Raw genomic sequence first — 23873 nt, 5'->3', positions numbered from 1 at the left:
AGCAGTGAATTTTCACACTACTCCTACAGTGCTCTCTTTGTGTTTAAAGGGAAAAAAATGCTGTTTCTGTCTGTACTTGTTACATAACGCTGTATACCCGCAGTATTTGCATAAAAATTGCATTCAAGACGATGTGTAAAATGACAGCACGTTATAGACAGTAGAAGAGGATCAGAGTGGTTTTTTTTGCCTCGATGCGTTGCAGGAGCACACCAAAGAGGAGATGGACAGCTGGAAGATAGTCCGTGTGAGTGAGGATTTTCGGGTCATCGCTCTTGGCCTTCCTGTCCCCAAGTACAAGGGCAACCCCTTGGATCCTCCTCTCCGCTCTCGCTTCCAGGCCAGAGATGTCTATTACCTCCCATTTAAGGTCAGTTCTAAGAATTAAAAGATGATCTAACACCAAAATGTCTCCATGATGAGAGAAAAGCACCTGGATCATCTAACTCCTTCTCCCCAGTGATCCTTTTTCACTGAATAATAATAAATAATACACACTGTGAACAAACTTTATTGGAACTATGACAAAAAAACATTCCCTATATATGGCCACAGGCAGCTCATGCAGTAAAAATGGGACAAAATACTGGAAAGACACATTACTGCTGAACATTTCACATTTTTCGCTGCTTGTCTCCTTTTTAGATTGTCGCCCTGCAGCTATACTCATCTTGACATCTGGTTTTCTTTTCAGGACCAGTTGGAGCTGTTGTACACAGTCGGACCAAACATTGCTGCGGAAAGGTAAACTAAAAGTAATCACTTACTGAAGCTGTTTGACTTGTTAATGTTAATATTAATCCTTAAAGTCTCAGTAGTTGTTCATGTGCAACATTCGGTTGTATACTTTGTGTCAGGGTGTCCCAGCTGCTGTCGCTGGCCACCACACTGTGCTCCCAGGAATCATCCAACCTTGGCCTCCCTGACTTCCCTGTGGACAACCTGCTTCCTGCCCTCCATGTGTTGGTGAGAATCCAGGCCCACCAAAATCTCCCTTACTGTTCGTTTTTAGAGAGAGAGAGGAAGAAAAGCTGAGGATTAAAGAGAAAACTAGACCTCTGTTGGTCCATGGGTGCTAGTGTCTTTTCTGTGTTGTTGCAGAATGCTTTCCCCATGCTGTCCTCCCAGCAGCTGGTCCAGAGACTTTACCCCTACAACAGCATCCTGGGCAAGGATGGGCGCACCGCTGTGGAAGGCGTTCTCAGCGTAAGTCAAGATGCGACGCCACCAGTCGGAATGTACCAAACTATCACCCAATGTTTGTTATGGTCTGAACGTAAGATGAGACGCATCATTCAAAGGTATTCATTTTGGCCTCTATGCATTCTGTGACACTCTTTCATAGAGGTTTGAGCTTTTGGATGGTCGTCGTCAGCCAGCTCCCAGCGCCATTTTGACTGTGTCCAGGACAAAGGATCCTGAGGGCCATGCAGACGTCTCATTACGTGTCGCGGACAAGGACATCACCTTTCAGGTACCAGCAGACTGGCTGTATGCAGTGTAAAGCCAAAGCCCCAATCTGTTATGCAGACCTGGCAGACTGGTAGACTGTGTTTGTGTCGCGTCATGCTCAATACTAGTGCAAGTGCTTCTTCGTTTGTGTCTCAGACATTTCACAGAGACGTCCATTGTCCTACGGCGGGCCACACGCACACAGAACATGCAGACACGTCAGTAGCGTGACCATCTTATGTCTGCGGGATACTCTGTAGAACGTCTTAAAGGAACGTCTCTATCAGTCTTTTATTGTTCTTGGAACAGTGTTTGTGAATGAGTCATTGTGTGGGGTTTGGGAGAACAGAGGTATTCCAGACTTCCAAGAATAGTGGTGCTGATCTTCCAGCCAAACGAAACATAGAACTCTCATTCGCTCTTTGAAGTTGTATTGTCTTTGACGTGCAGCAGTAATTCTTTGCAGTGCTGTATATCTGGTGGATTGTTTAATAACTCTGTGTTTTTGGAACATGCAGTGTATTCTGTTCCCAGCCATGTGTCAGTGAAGCTGATTAAGTCTGTGATTTATAATTTAAAGTGATATTTCCCCACAGCTTTTATAGGACGGCGAAGCTGTTTGTTGCTCTTTCACGGCAATTTGTTGTCTCTCTCTAAAACAGGTTCCAGCCGGCATCAAGGAGACGCGTCCACCCAACAGTAGCCCTACATTCATCGGTACACCGAGCCAGTCGCAGCTGATGGCTGAGATGATGCAGTCGCACATGGTGAAGGACATGTGTCTGATAGGAGCCAAGGTAGCTAACACAGAATGTACAGCATACACCAGCACAGAATGGGTTTATGATAATATCAATACAGTTGAATATCGCGATATTTACTTTGTGATCCGGTTGATTTTCAAATTATACAAAAACAATAGTTTTATTGAAATATATTGATATAAACAGTTATTTCACTGCCTGTTTAAATTGTTTTATTTGCTTAATTTGTTAAGCTAAAGAAACATCTTTTGCACTTTTATTTGTATTTTGTAATGATGTATTATTCATATGATGGTGTGTTCTTTTGACTGCGACTTGCTTACAGTATCGCAATTGATTGCATCGTAAGCCCTGTATCAACATACACGTAGAACACATGGTGAATGTGATCTCTGGTCTTTTTGTATTTTTCAGGGTTGTGGCAAGTCAGTGATCGCAAGAGAGTTCGCTGAGATGCTGGGTTACAGCATGGAGCCGCTCATGCTCTACCAGGTAAATCAAAAAACTGGTTTGTTTTTTCAAGCCCGGAGCTTCCTGCATTTCAAAACCCGACAGAGCGTGTGACGAGTTTATCATGTGAGGGGACGCATATCAGTTGCAGATACTCGCACAGTTTGTGACCTGTGATGTCATGAGGGAGGTTAACCAATAGGGAGGAGGGGCAAGCAAATTGCCTACAGTGAGGAAGAGGTAATTTAATAAAAGAGGTCGTTCTAAAATAGAAACGGGTTCAGAACAGAACAGGATTTTCTCCACTTGTGTCACACTTGTGGCTTATTAACCAAGAGCATATGTAGCAAAAGTAATGCAAAAGATTATTTCCCTGCTTGCTACATAATCTGTTGATCATGTGGTTAATTGCTGCCAGTCTGCACGATAATGGAGGTTGTGGTTCAAGATGCGTTACACCATCAAAAAGTATGTAAATTGTACCGTGAGTTAGGAGGAGCATACATCTCACAAATGTAAAGCTAGGTAAGGTACATTATGAGGGGGTGGAGTAAATTTATGTAGGATTAAGACGGCAGTTTGACCAAAAACAACCCCAAAACATCTGGCTTTCATCAGGCCAGAATCTGACACTGATTGGAAGGTAGAGAACCAAGGAGGGCTGCTACAATATATATATATATGTATGTATGTATGTATGTATGTATGTATGTATGTATACATATATATATATATATATATATATATATATATATGTATATGTATGTGTGTATATATATATATATATATATATATATATATATATATATATATATATATATGTGTGTGTGTCTATGTGTGTGTCTATGTGTGTCAAAGCTTTTGAAAACCTCCCGTTATGAGTGTGTTTGTGTGTGTGTGTGTGTGTGTGTGTGTTTGTGTGTGTGAGGAATGTAGTCATCCGGGTGATGATTGTGCAGGAAACGCGTGTGCTGAAGACTTATGTTTTAATGAATCATGCTGCAGCTATTTTTAGCCGGCTGAGGTCAGGGGTCACTTGTGCTGCGGGAATTGTGGAATCTTTCGCCGGGTAATTCATCTCGCCAGCTCTGAAAATCCCATTTATGCAAAAAACAAAAACAAAGTGACATATGAGGCTTAAGTGGAATATACATATATTATTTGTTGGTGTGTGTCCGTCAATAGAGAAAACATAATTTTTTGAAATGAAAAACCAGCTTGAACGGAAAAAGTGGATGAGAGCCCAGTTATAGTCCTCCAGAGGACACTAAAGAACGTTCTGGTGACACACAGACACACACACACACACACACACACACACACACCATTCACTAAGAAGTAGTTAAACTAAAAAAGTTAAAAAAGTAGCAAAACTACAATTCAGAAAAGTAAAAAGCGCTGCATTTTATCTATGTAATGTATATACTGCAGAGTAGTTTAATCAATAAGAATGCATTATTTTCTATTAATTGTAATGTTTTATATTTAAAATAACAAGTACCTTGTGCTATGAAATAAATAATGTGAGAGTCTAAGACTTTGTAGAGTGGTAGAAAGGCAGCCATAAATGATGATTGGACACATGCTGTTGCAATACTAGTCTGAAAAGTTTAGTTTACATGTTTAGAATATAAATGACAACATCGCAAGCAGGCACAGTAATCAAAATGTCGCTTGATAATACAGCATGGGAGAAATCATTTATTACCTTTCAGTTTAAATTCCAGGATGTGGAACCTACTGATCTTGACAGCTGCACAGGAATCTGTCCGTGTGGCTGAGGAGACCCGGCACCCTGTCAGCAGGACTCGGACACATGAGCGTCCATGACTTCCTCTTAGTCTTTTGCATGTCTGACCTCGTTTTCTAAAGAAAGCTGTCCGTTAATCTCTTACCTGTCGGTATCGTTTCCCACTTAAGTCATTCTACTTCATCATAAATGTAAATATAGAGCCTGTTTTTTGGCCTTGTTCTAGCTGTGGACCAGCTACCGGATCAGTAATCACTGCCTGGAACAAATTGTGCAAGTCCGCCTGTCTTCCCTCCTCCACCCTCCGTCTCCACCGTGACACGGCAGCGTGATAGTGAATGTGACTCGGTCCACACAAACGTGCTATTAGCTATTATCTGTAAAGTATAGACATCCGATTTAGCAGCAGGGCCAGATCACTCGGGGATATAGACTAGAAGATATCTCGGCTCGCTTTATTCAATTCCACTGTGTGATAGTGAACGCAGTAGCGCACTGAACCGCTTCCAACGTTGCTCTCACTCCCTTCACCTCCCTTAACTTTTCATTTCCTCATTGCTGTTTCCTACCTCCCCCCCACTTCCAGGACATGACAGCCAGGGACCTTCTCCAGCAGAGGTACACTCTCCCCAACGGAGACACGGCGTGGAGGCCGTCCCCTCTGGTCACCGCTGCCATTGAGGGCAAGCTGCTGCTTCTGGACGGTATACACAGGGTCAACCTGGGAACCCTGGCTGTTCTGTCCAGGTACTTTAGTTTGCAAAAAATATACAATTTCCTCTTTTTACTCACTGTATTATCTTTTCGAATGCTTTGATATTATTGCTTGTAATATCCTCTGTATTCTGTGACATCTTTTGGTAGTTCTCCACTGCTGCTCTGCTTGAATCTATTCAGCTTTAAAAGATTTTAATGTGAAGGAATTTAATGCTTTAAACAACAAATGCACACACACACACACACACACACACACACACACACACACACACACACACACACACACTTCCCAGCTTATTCCACTGTGTTTTGTGTCCCAGGTTGCTCCACGATAGGGAGTTGGATCTGTACGATGGGACCAGGCTCCTGAGGTGGGACAGATACCAGACACTAAAGGAACAACTGCAGTTCAGTGACCAGCAACTACAAGAGAGGTACACACACACACACACACACACAGAGGTTTCTGTGTTGGAAAGGTCAGGAGCATTTTAGGAGCATTTTTGAATCTGTATTTGCGTCAGACATGGACACATGAAAGCTGAGAGCTCTGGCTTTTCAAAGACAACAATGACTACATTCAGCATTAGCTCCACAACAGGAAGACAAACTTACAGTGAGGGGGGGGGGGGGGACTAATGGAGAGGGAAGCAGAGAGTAGAGACCAAAATAGTAATCCAGGTAAACCAAGAGTGACCTTCAGAGTGAGGATGCTGGCGTCTTTTGAAGGCTCTTTGTCTGACTTGTACAGAGGACAGAGTCCTAAATGGATTTACCGCTTACAGTAAGTGAAGAGCGGAGTCATGCGTACTGTATGTTCATGTTGAATCATAGGCCTCCCTCCCAGATTATTAGTATTTATCATCCAATTTATTCTGATCCTCCTGACATGGAGGGAGTCTCACCAGGTGTTCAGACTGAAAACAGCCCAAAGTTGAGATAATTCATGGGTGTGCAGTGGTGGGGAGTGTTGAAAACATGCTCCGGAAAGGCCAGCTTTTGCAATGGAATCATGAGTTTGAAGGCTTATTAGATATCAGAGCACGTATCAGGTTTATAAAACTATGACACAGCACTTTACTTTGTTTTGCTGCTTTGCATTTTCATTTGCAATATATCATATGTGAATGACCGTTGCTTGGTCTTGACCTTAACTGTTCCCTGCGTTTGAGTCATGAAGCGTGTGTGTGCACGTGCGCGTGCGCGTGCATGTGTGTGTGTGTGTGTGTGTGTGTGCCTGCACACACTTAAAAACCCACCTAAGCTGGCAGGAAGGATGTTTGTGGTGGGGCGTCTGGGCTGAAATAAACCCACTTCCTCTTCCTCCACTCCTGTGGCTCAGAGCAAGTGTGTGTGTGTGTGTGTGTGTGTGTATGTGTGTGTGTGTGTGTGTGTGTGTGTGTGTGTGTGTGTGTGTTTATGTGTCCACCAGGATTTGATTGTGCATCACAATACAAGTTTCAGTTTTCAACTAGTTCCTTCTGTTGCAAAGATAGCTATGACAAAGTCAGAGAAGGATGAGAAAGAACCAGCAAGTTGGGCTAGGCAACAGGTGTGTGTGTGTGTGTGTGTGTGTGTGTGTGTGTGTGTGTGTGTGTGTGTGTGTGTGTGTGTGTGTGTGTGTGTGTGTGTGTGTGTGTGTGTGTGTGTGTGTGTCCGCGCGTGCGCGCATGTACATATGAAAATATGGATTCCTGAACATGCTTGCTCCGATGCATCGTCCCGCTCCTGCTGATCACTCCGGCCCGTAACAGTGTTTCCTGTTGAAAACCATAGGACCCAATTTAGCTTAAAGCAGTAGATTAAACGTTATGGATCGTGTCCATAACGTGTTATTTATGTTTAAACTGAATGTATGTAACTGAATAGAGAGAGCAAGACAGGGAGGAAGTGAGTGTTTGAACAAGAGTCAAAAACAAAATCCAAACTTCTCTTTTATGCCCAATAATTACTTCACGTATGAAATGTCTTTCCACTCACTCATACAGCGACGATAACGTTTGTATCCGCAGGTCAATCTTCCCCATCCATGCATCCTTCAGGGTGCTGGCTCTGGCGGAGCCCCCCGTTGTGGGTGCCAGTACGAGCAGCAGCAGAGGTCCGCAGCAGTGGCTCGGTCCGGAGCTGCTCACTATGTTCCTCTACCACACGGTCACCCCTATGGCCAGGGCAGAGGAGATGGACCTCATACAGGGACTGGTGAGACACACCCACTCATTTACTCACGTTTGGAAGTCTATTTAAATGAAGGAATTTGAACAAGGTTACATTTCACAGGAGGGACGTGTGTACACAAACTGTATCTAACTGGTGAAGACGGTATTTTATTACTTCAAAGCTAAAGCTGGTTGAGGCAACCCTTAGGCACTAAGGGAGCTTAATCATTTGCACACTAGAAATAAGTGTTAAAGAGAGTTTTTTGGAAATGATCTCTTAAACAGCCATGGTGAAGTTTCTCACCCTGTTATTTAACGTAGTTTAATTAGTTATTTCCCCCCATCCACCTTCTGCAAAGAGCTGCTCTACTCTGCCTCTGATTGGCTAGTACTTGTTTCCTTCTTTGCAGAATTAGTTTATTTTACTGCCGGTAAACAGGATTGGTGGACAGTTGGTAGGGCTGATGATTTCAACAACATGTGGATGTTTTAACAAGGGTGGCAGCCTTCTTGTATCGTGCTCTGTTAAATAATTACAATGTCCTGATTATGGGAGAAAGAATATTTTTTAAATGTTGCCTATATGGATAGAATATACATTTACAGAGCCGTTGGAGATCTACATTTTTGGTGTCATAATTAAACTTAATGTTGACATGGCACACTGATTAACAAGAACAACCCCTGAGCCCTGAGCAAAAACAGGGAGTTCAGTAATAAGAAGTGTCTTACAGCAGCTCCTACACATGTCTTTGATAACTGTTATTTATTAATTATGTTTCTTTCTTTATCTTCTATTCCTTGACTCAAAGCTTTTGAACGGTAGCAAATTGTTTTGCCAGAGACATGAAACACGGTTCTATTCAGGACGCTGCCTTTTGATGTGTGATTAACTAGTCAGAGGAAAGGGAGGCTGGCCAACTGTAGAGTTTAACAGTGCAGGAGCTATTACAGGAAAGTGATATTTATATTCAGCCTGGACTTGATACTAAACAAGCTGAGTTGGTAAACGGATGTGACATTTCATTATTGGCCTTTTGTGGAGCTCAGCAACAGGAGGGTTTTTTTCTCCAAATAAATTGAGACTGGGCAGTGACACCGTAAGGCGTAATGTTAAACAACTTGTTGGCCTCGCGCACAAAGTGAAGTGCAGACCTTGTTTGGCTGTTCGCTGGGATGTTGCATGGTTTGGTTCACCTGATGTGTAAGCCGGTCTCAGGTGTCTTGATTCCATTCAGTTAGTTGTTGGGTGGTAGTATTTTTGGTTTGAAAATGTCTCAAACATAAAGTTTATTATGTCATCTTTAGGCTGTGATGTTGACTTGTTGTGGCGTTTTTGTCTTTTATTTGATTGTATGACTGTACATAGAGACACGGAGAAAGAGGGGGGGTGAACGTTGCCATTACAAATCAAGACTGCATTCATTAAAGCAAGACTGTTGGATTCAACTGCATTAGTTTGAGCCGGGTGTACCTAATAATAAACTGGCAAAGGAGTGTATGTATCAACAGGGAAAAAGCAATTTTGAGCAAAACTATATCATATCACCCGTTTACAAACTCTCACACACGGACAAGTCTGACGTGTTTTAAATTGTAAGGATTTTTAGTGGGTTTTAGTAATTGATACGCAAATGTCCATTTTGTGGGTCAAGTATTTCTCAAAATCCACGTCTCTCCTCATCTAAACACCGACGTCTTCATCAGTCCTTCTCATCCTTTTTATTTTTGTCTCCCTCTTTAGACCCGTGACGTTCCAAAGGAAGCAGCCGAGCAGCTCTTGCACCTCACACACAGTCTCCGCAAGACAAACGACCCCACAGTAAGTGCATGGGTGTGTTTGCATGCACTTACTGGTTTGTTTACATGCGTGCGTTCTGAGTAATTTATTTATGTGTGTGTGTGTGTGTGTGTGTGTGTGTGTGTCTCTCTCTCCAGGCGCAGTCTCTGGCCTCTTCTCTCTCCACCAGACAGCTGCTGAGGATCTGTCGCCGTCTCTCTCAGTACCCCGAGGAGAGTGTCGCTCACGCTGTCAATAAGGCTTGTCTTTCCAGGTACACACAAATACACACACACTTCAAAATCAAAAGTGTTTTTCTGGGTTGTGATGCACTTTCAAAACAATAATCTATGATTGTGTGCACTAGTGATGAAGTGTGTGCATGTGCGTCTTAGGTTCCTGCCCAGCCTGGCCCGTGCCTCTCTTGATAAAAGCCTCGCCAACTGCTCCATACAGGACACGCCAGATCCAGCTGAACACACCCGAGACTTCAGCTGTAAGTCCAAGTCAGCTATCGAGATCAAATATATATTTAACTACTCAGTCTTTCTAATACATTTCTTAGGGTAAATAGAGTTTTTGCACATGTAATTAGCAGATGGTTGACACTGTCAGATGTTGCTTCCTGTGCTTAAGAATGTGTAAGTGACAGTAATAATGAGGCACACCACCACCATTTAGTATAAAAATTTTAAAATGACGATGCGTCAGAGGTCTGGATTTTGTATTGGGGTTGAAATGGGGGCTCACAAGTCCAGAAGACAAAGAAGCAAGCCAGAGTCTCCAGACAGCAAGTCAAAATGTGGGTCAGGGCTTTAAGAAACAATCGCCTCCATCAGCAAATGTGATTGAAGAAGCTTCTGAGTTCTCGTGGAGTCTCACACACACACAGACACACACACACACACACACACACACACACAGTGACTGCATCTCCTGTGTTTCCCCAGGTTCGACAAAGGACGGTGTGTTGACCATCGGCAATGTGTCTGCTCCCGTCTACAGCGCCACTGAGAAAATGAAGATTCCAGACGTGCTCTTCTATGATAATCCCCAGGTAAAAACGCACTAACTCACACAATGGAGTATACTAATGTATATATACTGTGTATTCTTTACCACACAATATTCATAGCATCGTTCATTCGTGGTTCAGTGAGGTCATCCACCACCTCAGATCTTTTCTTTTCCCCTTCAGTCTCATTCTTGTTGTTTTTAATATAACTCTGTCCTTGTTGCAGTGTGAGACATTATTTCATTATGAAGGATTTTACTTGTAGTTCTGGTATTAGCTGATATTTTCCAGGGCCATGCACTTTGTTGTTGCCTCTTGGCTCTTTTTTTCCCAGATACAGTGGAGTCTCAGAGATGCTAATCTCAGTCCTGGCCCAGTACTCTGCAGCTGACCTCTGACTGCTGTTATTGATGGATTTTATTGGATAAGAAAGCAATCTGACTTTTATCCTCCTCTGTATTTCTCTGTGTGCAGCAGGAAAACAAGTTTTAGTTGTGATTGTTATAACAAAGAGGAAAAGTAATGCAAAATCAGTTCATACCTTGAATCTTTAAACAGATGGACTCAGACGTCATGCTGTTTTAGAGATAAACAGTAGGCTGTTCAGACAGGATGGAAGCAGCGAGGAGTCGGGTATGTTGGGGTTTGCCAGTTTTTGTATCTTTCAGACTCCAAAAATACGACAGTCAACTCCCACTTAATGCAGTGAATGTCCAAGTGTGCGTACTGCAGGTGTGAAAATGAGCAGAACTTCAAGTTTTTCTTTTGTCGCTGTACATGTTCAATGCTGAAGTACGCTTGCTTCTTCTATAGTGCACTCGTATATAATCACTGTGCCCTTATTATGGGAGAAAAGTGTTTTATTTTTTAAATAATGCTAAGCACATTGTCTATATGGATGGAATAGAGATTTAAACTTTGCTGTGGTGTCTAAAGTGAACTTAATGTTAACCATAATGGTACACTGATGAACAAGAAAAGTTAAAAATGGCACTTCATATCAAAAAAAGTTGCCGACCCCTGATCTAAAGACATGACACTCTGACATCCTCTGGCAACACTGAAGGCGCAATGTGACCCAGATTTATCTCTTTCCCTCTCTCTTTCTCTCTGTCCTGATTCTACTCTTCTTCTTTTTTTCTGCTTGTGTTGGAGACTGAAATAAAAGTGGCTGAGATAAGATGAGAGCATCGAGGATGCCCTACTTTTTTAAGATGACCTGTTTTCTGTCTTCAGAGCAGAAGCCCGGTTGTAAAACCACAGGGAGCAGAGGGGAGGGAAAGCAAACCTCCACATTTTCTACCCAAGCTCATGTGGTTTTTAGATTAATTTTATCTTCAAACGGGGACAACAGAACTCTTTTCGTAATGTGTGAAATGCAATTCACCACAATGCCCATCTGGGTCCAATCGAGTCAATAAAACTAATTTCTTATCCGTTTCTCTGTTTAAATCTCTCTGCAGCACATGATGGTGATGGAAGACATGTTGAAGGACTTCCTTTTAGGAGAGCACCTCCTCTTGGTGGGCAACCAGGTGAGTGATGTATCGTAGTACTTGTGAAGTGCAAAGTACTAATACTTAAAAATCCCAATGCCCCCCCCTCCCCAGAAAAGGACCCCGTTTAGACTGGGCCTCGGGAGCCTTTATCCATGGAGGTCCATTTATGATCACCGTCATGGTCCCACTTTGCTGTTATGCAAAATAGGCATAGCTCGGACTTACGCTTGCAGAAGGGCTCTATCTAATGGTCTCAGTGAAGAAGGCCACACATGTCAGCCCTGTTTGAGCGCGCAGGGAAGAGTTATGAAACAAGCTCTCTGCACCCTCGTGTCACCCTTCACAACCCACCCGCTCGCAGCTCACTGGGGGGCATGACGAAGCATGTAGCACTTCTTTGGGGGGGACACTCTGCCCCCCCCCCCCCAGTCAGGTCCCTAATGTGCGGGATTAAAGGGGGAAAGAGATGAGGAGCGGAGGGGGTGGAATTGGACGTGGTTGTACTGGCAGCCCAGTGTTGTCTTAGTGTGTTTTTTTTCTGCAGTGATGTTTATGCGTGCGCTCGTGAGAGAGACTGAGTGGGAGAAGCTATTTGCATGAGACATTAGGAGCTGTCAGAGCGGCTTACCGGACGTCTGACAGACCGGCCGAGGGACTCAGCAGCCGTCCAGCGCGCGGGGGGGGGGTGGGGGGGGGGGGGGGGGGGGGGGTAGGCTCTGTGGGAAGCCAGTGGGAGTCCCAGAAAACAGCCCCTGTCAGAACGTAGCACCATCAAACAGGGACACAACTCCACTCTCAGCACTGCCTCTCTGCACATGGAATGGACACCTCTTTATATCTACAGCCTATGTTACTGAAACACAGTTGGTGTGAGATGATTTTTGTGCTGGTTGCTAATTGTATTTTTTTTTTCCTCTTATCTTTCCTTAGGGCGTTGGTAAGAATAAAATAGTGGACCGATTCCTGCACCTTCTGAACAGGCCCAGAGAATACCTACAGCTCCACAGGTGAGGAGAAAGCACATGTTTTTTTACATAAATACTTTTCCACCAAAAAGTTGAGGAATTGGAGGATGTCACATCTTTTTAAACATGAACTTGTGAACTGTCTCTCTTTACCGAGAGTCTTGTGGAGAATTAGGGAGACATGCCAGTCACCGTGGTGTCTTTATTCTCTTTTATAATCCTGTCTCAGTTTTTTTTCAGCTTGTCTTTTGTCCCACTTTCTTCCATTCTGGGTCACCGTCTCAAACTTTCTCTGAAAAGCTTTCTCCAGAAAAGCACAATAGGTTATTTTTCAATTTGATTTCTTTTCAGACGGCTCATGTGAATCTAGCTCACATGTTCATGTGTGGAGTATTTCTTAATGTCTGGGTCACCAGCTGACAGCTGCGGAATAGCTCACAAGTTTCTTATCAGTTGGTAATTGAGGAATGACTTTTTTTTGTGCATTAAAAGTTCACATACTTGAGAATCTCCCTAACAGGATATCAGTTTCTAAAACGGTCCTAACTGTATCTACTGTGGTTGGTAAATTAGGATGCTTTTAAGACTGAATAATCACATGTTTCTTTTAAGTACTTTTTTTTCCAATAGGAGGAACAAAGAAACTCTATTTAAGGGAGATGTGAGCAGCCAGCATTTTCGCTTACTCCCCTGCCAGCCTTCCCATCAAAGGGTGTCAAAAACTATTTTGGTCCTCAGTAAATTAGGCCATCCTTCACCAGCACAAGGACTTCACATGCCCACATTAAAGAGGAAGAAGTCCTAGTTTCTGGTCCACTGATTATTTTTATACTCACACGATCGCACCTCCGATAAATTAGGTCATTCATAGATCAATGTGTTGTGTGCTGTGAAAACAGCCTTGCTGTTGAATGTAGCTTGGATCAATCGGAGGCAGAGGTGGGCCGTGTGTTGATCTTGGCCCACCAGTATTTTGAGTGTCAATGACCTGATCATGGGAGAAAGGCACCAAACAGAGGTCCAATAAAAGGCATCACTTGTACAAACCTGAAGAACTGTATCGGTTCGATCTCCTCAACGAGATTACGGTCAAGCATCAGCAGCCACATGTAGAAGCGACCAATTTCTCCTCTCGATCCCCCGTACGTTTAATTTGTCAAAGTCTTGTGAAAGTCGCCGTGGAGCTGGGCATGGATGTGGCCTGGTTAGCTACTGTAGCAGCGGCTAATATTAGACCGGGGCAGAAGCAGGAGGATCTGTGCATGTGGCTTTTGGGAGCCTGTGACTGAAAGCCTACAGAGATGTGGCTCAAAAAAGCAAGAGAGATGCAGCTGACCAGGAAGGAAACTAGGACAGCTCCTGGGTCACACCGTGAGATACCGGGGGAGGGAGGGAGAGATGTTCAGAGAAAGAGGGTGAGATCATTTTGGATGCCGCAGGGGAATCAAAGCTGTTTGCTTCGATGTTATGTACAGTGTGCACAGTGTTACTGACACCCTTTTTCACTGGCCTGCATCTTTGGTGATCAAATGGTCTTCAGGTAAAGAAAGAACGACATAGATGGACGTATGAGATATGTTGACCAAAACCACCTCTGGAGACCTACGTATGTGATGCTCTGATAACATGCAATTCTCTACGTGTAAGCATGTGTTTCTACAAAATAAAACCCTGTTTTTTTTGCTCCTTCAGAGATACGACCGTCCAGACTCTGACCCTGCAGCCCTCAGTCCGAGATGGCATCATCATGTACGAGGACTCGCCTCTGGTCAGTCACACAGACGCACACACTTTTACAGGATCATTCCTCCTGTAGTTAATATTTTACAACCATGCACAGAGTGTTGACACCAGGTCAGTAAATGCATAAAAAAAGTATGAGACATTTTCAGTCACCGGTTCTGGTCCTGAAGGTATTCAGCTGGCGGTGTGACCTTTTGATGCCAAGAGACATTGACATCTTGGCCTCATACGTTTGTGGTGCAATGTACATGTTAAAGTACTAGACATTAATGTTAAACTGTAGTTCAACAACAACTTCCCATTTCAAGTGTCATGGAATTGAGACATTACATTACAAGCGCTCCACTGATAACATTTAGCGATTTGCTTTGCAGCACACGTCCGTTAGAAAAGAGTCATCAAACATCTCCTGCTCTATGAATCTGCAGTCCTGCCCGACGTGGCTGCGTTCAGTGAGTGGGAGACGGCAGCACATTCACTTGGCTGCGCACCAGCCATCTTTTTCTGCCTCTGCCACCCACCCTCCAAACTGCACCCAGCCATTTCCCTGTACTGACTCCCCTTCATGTCTGACTTCATTTCATTTACTTTTTCACAGCAGACATTCGACGGCTCAATCCATTGAACGACCCAGTTAGCCACGCCAATGAGGCACCATGCTAAATAGCAAAAACTGTAACACCTACATGAAATTAGGCCATTACTAAGGCTGCTATGAGTTATGAGTTATTATGAGAGATTTAAATGAGGTTAAAATAGCAATCTTCCCATAAAAATGATTAAGGCTATAGTTGCTACCTTAACAGGTGCAACAGTAGAGAAAGGGACAGTCTGTACACACCAAGCCCAAAGGAATAACTGGGCATGTAGGGCCTTTAAAGAGGAAATTCCTGTTTGATTAAACTGGGATCTATTTAGATAATTTTGTCCATTCTTTCCATTGGTTATCATAACATTTTACTCATTTTACTCTCGAGTGAATTTGGATTTGTGGAGGCAGCTTCATTATAAAGAATTCTGACCAATCGGCGAAGAGGTCACGCCTCTCACCATAACTGTTACCGTCTCTGTAATGTGCGTGTTGTTTCCTGACCTCAGACAAGAGGTTCAGCAATGCTTTCTTTGCTAGATTATTACACGGATGTTTTTGTGTGTGTGTCCAGGTGAAGGCAGTGAAACTGGGTCACATATTGGTGATTGACGAGGCGGACAAAGCTCCCACTAACGTCACCTGCATCCTCAAAACCCTGGTGGAGAGCGGAGAGATGATCCTGGCCGACGGACGCAGAATCATCTCAGGTACACACACACACACATACACATACACATAAAGGGTTTAACACCTTGACGGACGACATGTCCCAGATACAGCATACAGACAGAAGTGGGACCATTAGATGGACGAGTTGAGGATTGGATGTCCCCAGAAGAGAAACACGAGTAAAACATCAGATGCAGGCCACTAAAGGAGGCTTAGGATAAAAGCCTTTATGGACAGGTACCAGTAGATTCTGGATGCAAGCTGGATTATAAACGTGTATATTTTCCAAGTAGTCCCACGTAATCACAGTAGTCGCTGACAGCTTCTCCATTCCTGAGAGGCTCTTCCTCCCAGAGGAACGTAAACACAACCTTGAGACTTCATAAACACAAACTTGAGACAGCTTCACGATGCTTTCAAGACTGTGTGTGTGTGTGTGTGTGTGTGTGTGTGTGTGTGTGTGTGTGTGTGTGTGTGTGTGTGTGTGTGTGTGTGTGAGAGAGTGTGTGAGTGTGAGTGAGTGAGTGAGAATCAAAACCGAGGCAGGGACAAGAGGTGTGAGTACTTGTTTGGTTGTGTTTGCTTGTCATGTTGCGCTGACTGTGATCGTGTCTCCTGCAAAGATCCACGGGAAGCTGAGGGGAGACCCAACACCATAGTCATGCACCCAGATTTCAGGATGCTCGTCCTCGCTAACCGACCTGGCTTTCCCTTCCTGGGCAATGACTTTTTTGGAGCTCTAGGTACACACACACACACACACACACACACACACACACACACACACACACACACACACACATGCACAACACCCACAGCCTGAAGCAGAGGACTAGTAATCTTCTCTTTTATTTAATAACAAACTTTGGGAAAGGAAATTGGGAGTGATGCAGCTCCTGTCAGATGAGCTGATCTAAGCATTCTTTGCCCTTTTGTATCAAAGAAAAGACAACATAACCAGGAATTTGATGGTCATTCAAGTTTCACTTAAAGTTCTCCAGAGCTGTCAAAGCTACAGCAGCTGTTTCATTGCTTGTCTTTAGATGCTTCATGTCTACATCTGTAGGTTTAGGGTTATGGTTATGATGTCAGGGACTAGTTCCAGGTGTTTTGCATCAGTATTACTGTCCTTGTTCCAGAGCGCAGCAAAGTGCTAGGCTTCAGGTTTAGGTGTATGTGTGAAAAACAAACATAGTATGACCACATAAAGAGCTACGCAGATATTTCTTTAATAAAGTTATGAGCAATGGAGCGACACTATCACCACAGGAAAGAGTGACTTGTTATTGTCCTCTGATCAGGTGATATTTTTAGCTGCCATGCTGTGGACAATCCAAAGCCCCAGGCGGAGCTGGCGATGCTTAAACAGTACGGCCCCGACGTTCCCGACGCTACGCTGCAGAAGCTGGTGGCCGCCTTTGGAGACCTGAGGTCCATGGCCGACCAGGGCACCATCACCTACCCCTACTCCACCCGAGAGGTGGTCAACATAGTCAAACACCTCCAGGTAAGAAGATGCATACGATGCATATCTTTTCTTTTCTTTTTTTTTTTTATCAAGTTTGGTCTCAGACTATTTTTTTTATTAATTTTTCATAAAGATTATGTGACCTTAATCCTGCACTGCTAGATGCTTTAATAATGCAAGAGAGTGTCCTCACAGCACAGCTGTGACAGAGAGGGAAGACCCTGTTCCTGTTCAGTCTAGACAGACGAGAACACACACACACACACACACACAAACACACACATATGGACATGCACTTCAACATACACCGTTACACAGGATTGGTCATATAATCGGCAGTTGTTGGAGAGAGTTTTCACACGGGTTCTGCTCCTGATTATGCTAGAAAAGAAGTAATTATAAAATACAGGTGTGTTTTCAGCTTGTTTGTGTGAAGGGCTGCATGCAGGAGAACACACACATGCTTATCTTGTTTGCGTTTAATGATCAGGGTTGTCACGTCTCATTGTGGTCTTAAGAAATGTACACAGTCTTTAGCCCAGAGAGGAAGAAAGAATACTCAGAAGAACAAGGCTTCCAGAAGAGGGAAATTCAGACTCGAGCTTGTACTACTGAAGATCAATAATTCAGTGCACAGGCACGAGCCCTCATGTTTGATTTCCCCACTGGCCACCCTGTTCTGTCATCGATCACCACCACTATTGACATCTGCAGGAGTGGGACAGATACAGGCTGGTTTAGTCAAAGTCTGAATCGCTTCTTTCGAGGCAATAGCCAATATAGGCTCTAATCACTGTTTCACATTTGATCATAATTTTACCTTTGTGCTAACTTGGAACCCAGATCAATACAGCCCAATGCTCTTTAGATCCAATCAATGTTTCAGTTGTAACCAGTTGGGATGAAGCTGTCATTGATTGTGCAGCCGTTTATAGGCCTAACAGTGTAATTACATTGTACATCTGACAGTGCCATAATGGACCTAATAATGCCCCCAGGATTCAGGGTGGTTCATTCATTACAAGCTTTTTTTACACTTTTAAAAATGTGTACAAACATTCGCTTACAGCTTCAAGATTACTCTCATCAAGACTGTAGACACGCTGCTGCTAGAGCGAAGGGTTAGGTCACGTGTACGGCTGCAACTATTATGTTCGTTTTCATTTCAGCCAGCAGTTATTTTGTCAATTGATCCGCACTTTAGCCGAGTATTGATCCTCTGTAGTTTATCGATCACGTACCGATATACCAGATTCATAATGCTGTCGGCCTGAATAATGTTTAAACAACAATCCGATGAAGGAAGAAGCGGGGTTCTTATATAATTCATTGTGTGTAGACATTTAACCTTTCAGAACTTTGCTTAGTTTTGTAGAAGAAACATTTTTCATGGTATCAAAAATCATTTGTTTTGTATCAGCACCGAGAGTCATGCATTTTTTAGTCTTCAGAATTGTCCAAAAATTATGAGAAATGCCTGTTTTAAAGTTACCAGTAGCACCTAGATTATGTTTCTCAACGTTTTTGGTTTTCTACAGTTTTGGTTCTACAGTTTTAAAAGTGTAGTCTCTGCTTCTGCTTACAGCATCTCCTTTTCTCCCGCTCCGTTTGTCTTCCTTCATTGCCTATTTACCAACTGTTACGTTCCCCTTTTTGCGTCTTAAGGGATGCAGGGAGTAACGGTGATAAATTCCCAGGGAAAGAGACTCAGGAGCAACAGATAGCTTAACAAAAGATATTTATATACAAAAGAATTAACTGCTCTCACACGGCAGCAACTAAAAAATACTTTCTTGTAAAAGAGAAAGCGAGGCTAGTTGAGCAGCGCACACGGCCTGCACACGCTGGTCCACACACACACACACACACACACAGCTCCACTACTGCGCGTTTGGCCCAAGGGGTTGTCCTCCTGGAGCTCCTCTCCTTTTAACCATTGATCAGTGATCGAGTGCAGCCGCGTTCGATCACCCGGCTGCAGCTGGCATCCCGGGAAAGGCCGGCACCCGAGAGGACACTGAGGGGGGGGGTGGGGGGCACGTAACACCAATCTATCACCATAGCTACCGTGCAATACAGAAAATGTATTGAGGCAATATAACTTGTATCTCTCCAATTATATCACAAACGCAATAACTAAGGGTGCCTCGACTGTCAGTGTTGTGGCCAGAATCTAGAGAGGAGTTGCCTTCAAGATGGCGTGTCTCTTTTCCAGACCGTGTCCCTGCATTGACCCCTTTTGAGCACTTAGAATTATATTAACTGTCGTTAACCCTCTTCATTCCATCTTCTCTGCTTTTTTTCCCCTATTTTTCTTCCTACTTGCCACCCTCCCTGCTCCCTTTTTTGTCATTCTTCTCACTATCCTCCCTGTCTACTTCCTCTTCTCTACCCTTTTCCCTCCCATATCCCCCCCCCCCCCCCCTCCTCCTTCCTCTCAAACCACAGAAATTCCCCGACGAGGGTTTGGCCAACGTGGTGCGAAATGTCTTCGACTTTGACTCGTACAACAAAGACATGCGAGAGGTTCTGATCGAAGCGCTGCACAAGCACGGGATTCCCATCGGAGCCAAGCCCAGCTCTGTCACACTGGCTAAGGAGTAAGCAAGACATCAGGAGCACAAGGATAACACACACACACACACACACACACACACACACAGACACATTAAAGGCACATCCAGTACCTGACTGACGCTCAGACAGACTGTCATGAGTTACAGGGGCCAGTCAGAAAGGGGTTAGAGTGAGGCGATGGATAATAGATGACGTCATTGAAGTTCTACCTGACTCTATTATGGATCTCAGACTAGGACATTGCAAACCCTCAGCAGTGAGCCACCACAGCTAAACTAAAGTTCACTCAGTCTATGTTTCCACTTTTCATATTGACTGCTTGAACCAAAGTACAATAAGAGCTTGTACTTAGTGCTTGTACTTCTTATTGCATCTTTAGAGAGGACTACTGACAGAGACCAATAATGTCGTCCACTCAGCAGTCCCCCATCGGAGAAACTCTTTTTTTCTTGCCTAGTGGGACCCACTGTTGGAAACCCATAAGAGGGTTCTAGTCAATTATCCCGGAAGTCACCATGACCTGCAGCAGTGATCATCTTTTGTCAGATATTTAAAATGTATCAGAACCTATAGAAGCTTGTGATTTTCAGCATCATTTTAACAGACAACAGAAAGATACTATAAGACACTTAATTTGACAAACAAGATACAGGTTTTATTTAGCATTTATCCCCCCCTCAACATCATATTGTTACTCTGTTATAGAGCAGTATTTACCATTAAATCTATGTTTTAGCTAACAAAAATTATAACTTGTATCACTTTTTCCACCCTCCAAAGGTTCCGAAACTGTTCCCCCAAAGTGGCTTTATTACAGTGAACGGTTCCTGATATCACTGTTGTAACTGCGTGCCTTTAAAAGAACGTTCAGAATCTATCAGTAGGACGTGTTTCCTCAGAGGCCAGTAGTTGTAGGTAGAACTCTCATCTTTCTGAGGAGAACACATTTGGAACTCTTCTTGCTGAGAGTGAACCTGTCCGACGTCTTTTTCTGATTTTAGAGCATCTGTAACTTTTAGAAATGAAATCCTGAAAAGCTTGAAATCGGCTGATGTTGTCTTTGGCCCTCTGACTGGTTTCAGACTGAATTAAAGGGACAGTTCACTCCACAATCAAAAATGTCATATTTTTTCTCTTACCTGTTGTGCCATTTATTAATCTAGATTGTTTTGGTGTGAGTTACCGAGTGTTGGCGATATCGACCGTAGAGATGTCTGCTTTCTCCAAAATATAATGGAACTCGATGGCATTCGTCTTGAGGTGCTTAAAGCGCCCAAAGTATACATTTGAAGAAGCACTGTTTCTTTCCAGAGATCAGGACACTTTCTTTCTTTATTTTACACCCGCCAACCGTATCACCGTGCAGAAGTAAGCTTCCATTAATGGACGAACGGCTCGTGCTTGTGAGAGCACGATATGTAAACATTAATGGTGTGGCGTAACGTTAGCTTGCTCCGTGGTGATAGGTGAGCTAGCACTAGCGAATACAGCTGCACGCTTCCTTCTGTGCGGTCGACGGATGTAGTTCGGTACAGAGAAAATAGTTCCCCCATGAAACTGCTCACAACTAGTCACATTAGTTCCACTATGTTCAGGAGAAGACCGATATCTCTACGACCGATATCTCCAACACTCGGCAACTATTTCGATTTATAAAAAGCACGATCGGTAAGAGGAAAAATATGTATTTTTGATTTTGGGGTGAACCGTCCCCTTAAACTTTGAGGCTTCCATGAAGTCTGCGCACTGCTTCCTGAAGTGTTAAGTGAATGGCGGACTAGATCATTCACATTACCTCACCTTTCCCTTAAGGGAAAGATCATATTCTAATATCCACTACATTGTCTCATTATGCACAGTTTTGTCTTTTAAATAAAGGAAAATATTTGTTTCTTCTGTCTCCTGTGGTTTTATTTGACACATTAAAAAATTCAATCTCATGAATCGCTCAAGTAACATCTTGAGAACAGAGCAGAGCAGAAACAAGTATTTTCCTTGAGCAATTACGCTGCTGATTGTACACATTTGTCCCATTATGTCTGTACTGGCATTATCCATGCCCAGAGGGCCTTTTGTGTCTTTTGTGATCTGTGTTTTTAAAAGCCCATCTTGAACAATTTATCTCCCACAACATCTTGTGTACATAACAGCAAATATATGTCTCTTGATTTCCAATTTTGGACGTGGAAAACAAGAAACGGTTTCTCTAATGTGTCTCATTACTTTTCCATTCATAGAAATATTTATGGTTAGAGGATTGTTCATCATCCAACCTGTTTATCCACTTCGAATTTCTGTGTTTTGCGGTTGTGTTGCATCTTTCACCCCACCTGCAGCCAATAAGGCTGTGGCCACAATCCAGCTATGATTCATGGGAAGACCAGTAAACATCTGGCCAGACACAACAAGCTGAGCAGGGACACACACACACACACACACACACACACACACACACACACACACACACACACACACACACACACACACACAGTCACTTGTCCCACATTGGCTTCACCCTCTCTAGAAAGAGCTGGGATCAAATTAAATCCTATGTTTTTATGAAATCCCACTCAGAGCAGAATACGGCTTCCATCTGAACTCATTTTGCGATTTCCATGTTGATGCACTCATAAGATGAGTTCATTTCATTTGAAGTGGGGATGCAAAAATTGTGACAGTGAAACCCATCATTTTCCATAATGGAACATCAGAAAGCCACAGGATTTGTGCCATGGTGCACTGTCAAAAAAAAAACATGCTCACAACTTGATATATTTTGATCTCAGGAATTCACCATTTTGCAGTTCTTACCAGGTACTTTAATCTTTAGGTTGCCCCTGCCGGAGGTCAAGATGACAGGGTACTGGACAATAAACCAAGTCGGCAACGCTCGACGCAAACTACTCTGTCCCACTGAGACACGGCCCATAGACGTCAAGGTAAACACACAAAGAAAACACACTCCGATCGTCAAAGTTTACCGTGAGCAGAAATTCCTTCACATCTCCCATATGTGGTGATATAGGCCAGTGATTAGTCCTTGCAAAAATATGGAAACTATAATCTTGCGTATATGCTGTATTGTTGCAAAGTATGGATGCACCTACCTTTTCTGCACCTTCAGTAGTTGGAGGAAAAGAATGTATAAACAAGCTATATAAACCTTTGTGACACAGTTCCACAACATTTCGACCATAAAAATGAAACACCAGTGTTGCTTTCATACACTGTTTCATGAGTGTGTGTGTGTGTGTATGTGTAACAGTGTTGTCTTGTGTTTCCAGGGCCCCGCGTTTCTGCGTGTTCAGAGTTACCCCTGCAACAGACAGGAAAGCAGGGCTTTGAGTTTCAGCGAAGAGAAAGCCCACTGGCAGATTCCCATGAGTGAAGTCAACATCATCTGCGATGTCGCCACCAAAGATGGTATACACACACAAACACCATCAACACTGTCCTGCTACACATTCTCAGGTCTCAGTGTTCATTTAGGGAGATATTAGAGGATCCGGTGGAGAAGGAGAATGTAGGTGCACAGCTATTCAGTGGGCTAGACGCACCTCCATGGAAGGTTGAAGACAAGAGATGCCTTTTACAGTTTTTACTGGAATCTATAGTTGAACTGTTGAAAACCATTGGATCGAACACAACTACTTCAATGATAGTGATCACAAATCAGAAAGGGATAAGATACCATAAACAAGAGTGAGATCAAACTGGATTCAATGGTCAAACAGTATTAATAATATTCCCACATTCCGTCTGTTTTTGTTTTGCAGATGTGCTGTACGTAGCCACGTGTAACCCCGTGTCACTGTACTCCATGAAGGAGCGGGGGGAGACGATTCAGTGCATGGAGCTTTACGATGTCTTCCCGAGGACCATCAGTGGCGTCTGGCAGCCCTTTGTCACCGTTGCGCCCCTTGGGAGTCCTCTTGATGGACAGGTGGTGCTGCACGAGGAGCAGGTTGGCACACAAAAACACACGCGCACAAAGACGAGCCTGTATGATACGTGATGATCACACCGATAAGATTGAATGACTTTTTGTCTAAATCCTGTGCAAAGCATGCACAGGATGTTGATCGTGTTAAAGGTACCCTGTGGAGTTTTCATTGTAAATAAACATGTTTTTTTCATCAAATATTTTTCACCAAAACGCTTCAGTGTTCTTTAAAAGTAAGAAACCTGCGATACCTCCCATTTATAAAATCAACTTAACAGGGGAGTGGGAGGTGTGTCAGGGGAGCCCACACTGTCACTAACTACACTCCTTGAA

At 43.5% G+C, this 23873-nt stretch overlaps 1 protein-coding gene across 1 annotated transcript in view; it reads left to right on the top strand.

Moving 5' to 3' along the window:
- The window catches only part of vwa8 (von Willebrand factor A domain containing 8), a 58029-nt gene that overhangs the window by 8865 nt on the left and 25291 nt on the right, over nucleotides 1–23873 (top strand). Inside the window, exons 6-29 of the mRNA XM_068702467.1 lie at nucleotides 206–370; nucleotides 695–744; nucleotides 858–966; nucleotides 1102–1206; nucleotides 1346–1474; nucleotides 2115–2249; nucleotides 2631–2708; nucleotides 5003–5163; nucleotides 5454–5567; nucleotides 7146–7332; nucleotides 9034–9111; nucleotides 9228–9343; nucleotides 9465–9565; nucleotides 10020–10126; nucleotides 11548–11619; nucleotides 12514–12590; nucleotides 14241–14316; nucleotides 15455–15590; nucleotides 16176–16295; nucleotides 16854–17059; nucleotides 19469–19620; nucleotides 22428–22536; nucleotides 22882–23020; nucleotides 23374–23561. Coding sequence (XP_068558568.1) covers nucleotides 206–370; nucleotides 695–744; nucleotides 858–966; nucleotides 1102–1206; nucleotides 1346–1474; nucleotides 2115–2249; nucleotides 2631–2708; nucleotides 5003–5163; nucleotides 5454–5567; nucleotides 7146–7332; nucleotides 9034–9111; nucleotides 9228–9343; nucleotides 9465–9565; nucleotides 10020–10126; nucleotides 11548–11619; nucleotides 12514–12590; nucleotides 14241–14316; nucleotides 15455–15590; nucleotides 16176–16295; nucleotides 16854–17059; nucleotides 19469–19620; nucleotides 22428–22536; nucleotides 22882–23020; nucleotides 23374–23561 — 2910 coding nt within the window. The remainder of the gene's footprint in view (nucleotides 1–205; nucleotides 371–694; nucleotides 745–857; nucleotides 967–1101; nucleotides 1207–1345; nucleotides 1475–2114; nucleotides 2250–2630; nucleotides 2709–5002; nucleotides 5164–5453; nucleotides 5568–7145; nucleotides 7333–9033; nucleotides 9112–9227; nucleotides 9344–9464; nucleotides 9566–10019; nucleotides 10127–11547; nucleotides 11620–12513; nucleotides 12591–14240; nucleotides 14317–15454; nucleotides 15591–16175; nucleotides 16296–16853; nucleotides 17060–19468; nucleotides 19621–22427; nucleotides 22537–22881; nucleotides 23021–23373; nucleotides 23562–23873) is intronic.

This window comes from Cebidichthys violaceus, unplaced genomic scaffold, assembly GCF_023349555.1.
Source record: "Cebidichthys violaceus isolate CVI_PGR_0920_01 unplaced genomic scaffold, fCebVio1.0.p SCAF_11, whole genome shotgun sequence".
Classification (NCBI taxonomy): Eukaryota; Metazoa; Chordata; class Actinopteri; order Perciformes; family Stichaeidae; genus Cebidichthys; species Cebidichthys violaceus.
This window is presented reverse-complemented; position numbering and strand designations above follow the sequence as displayed.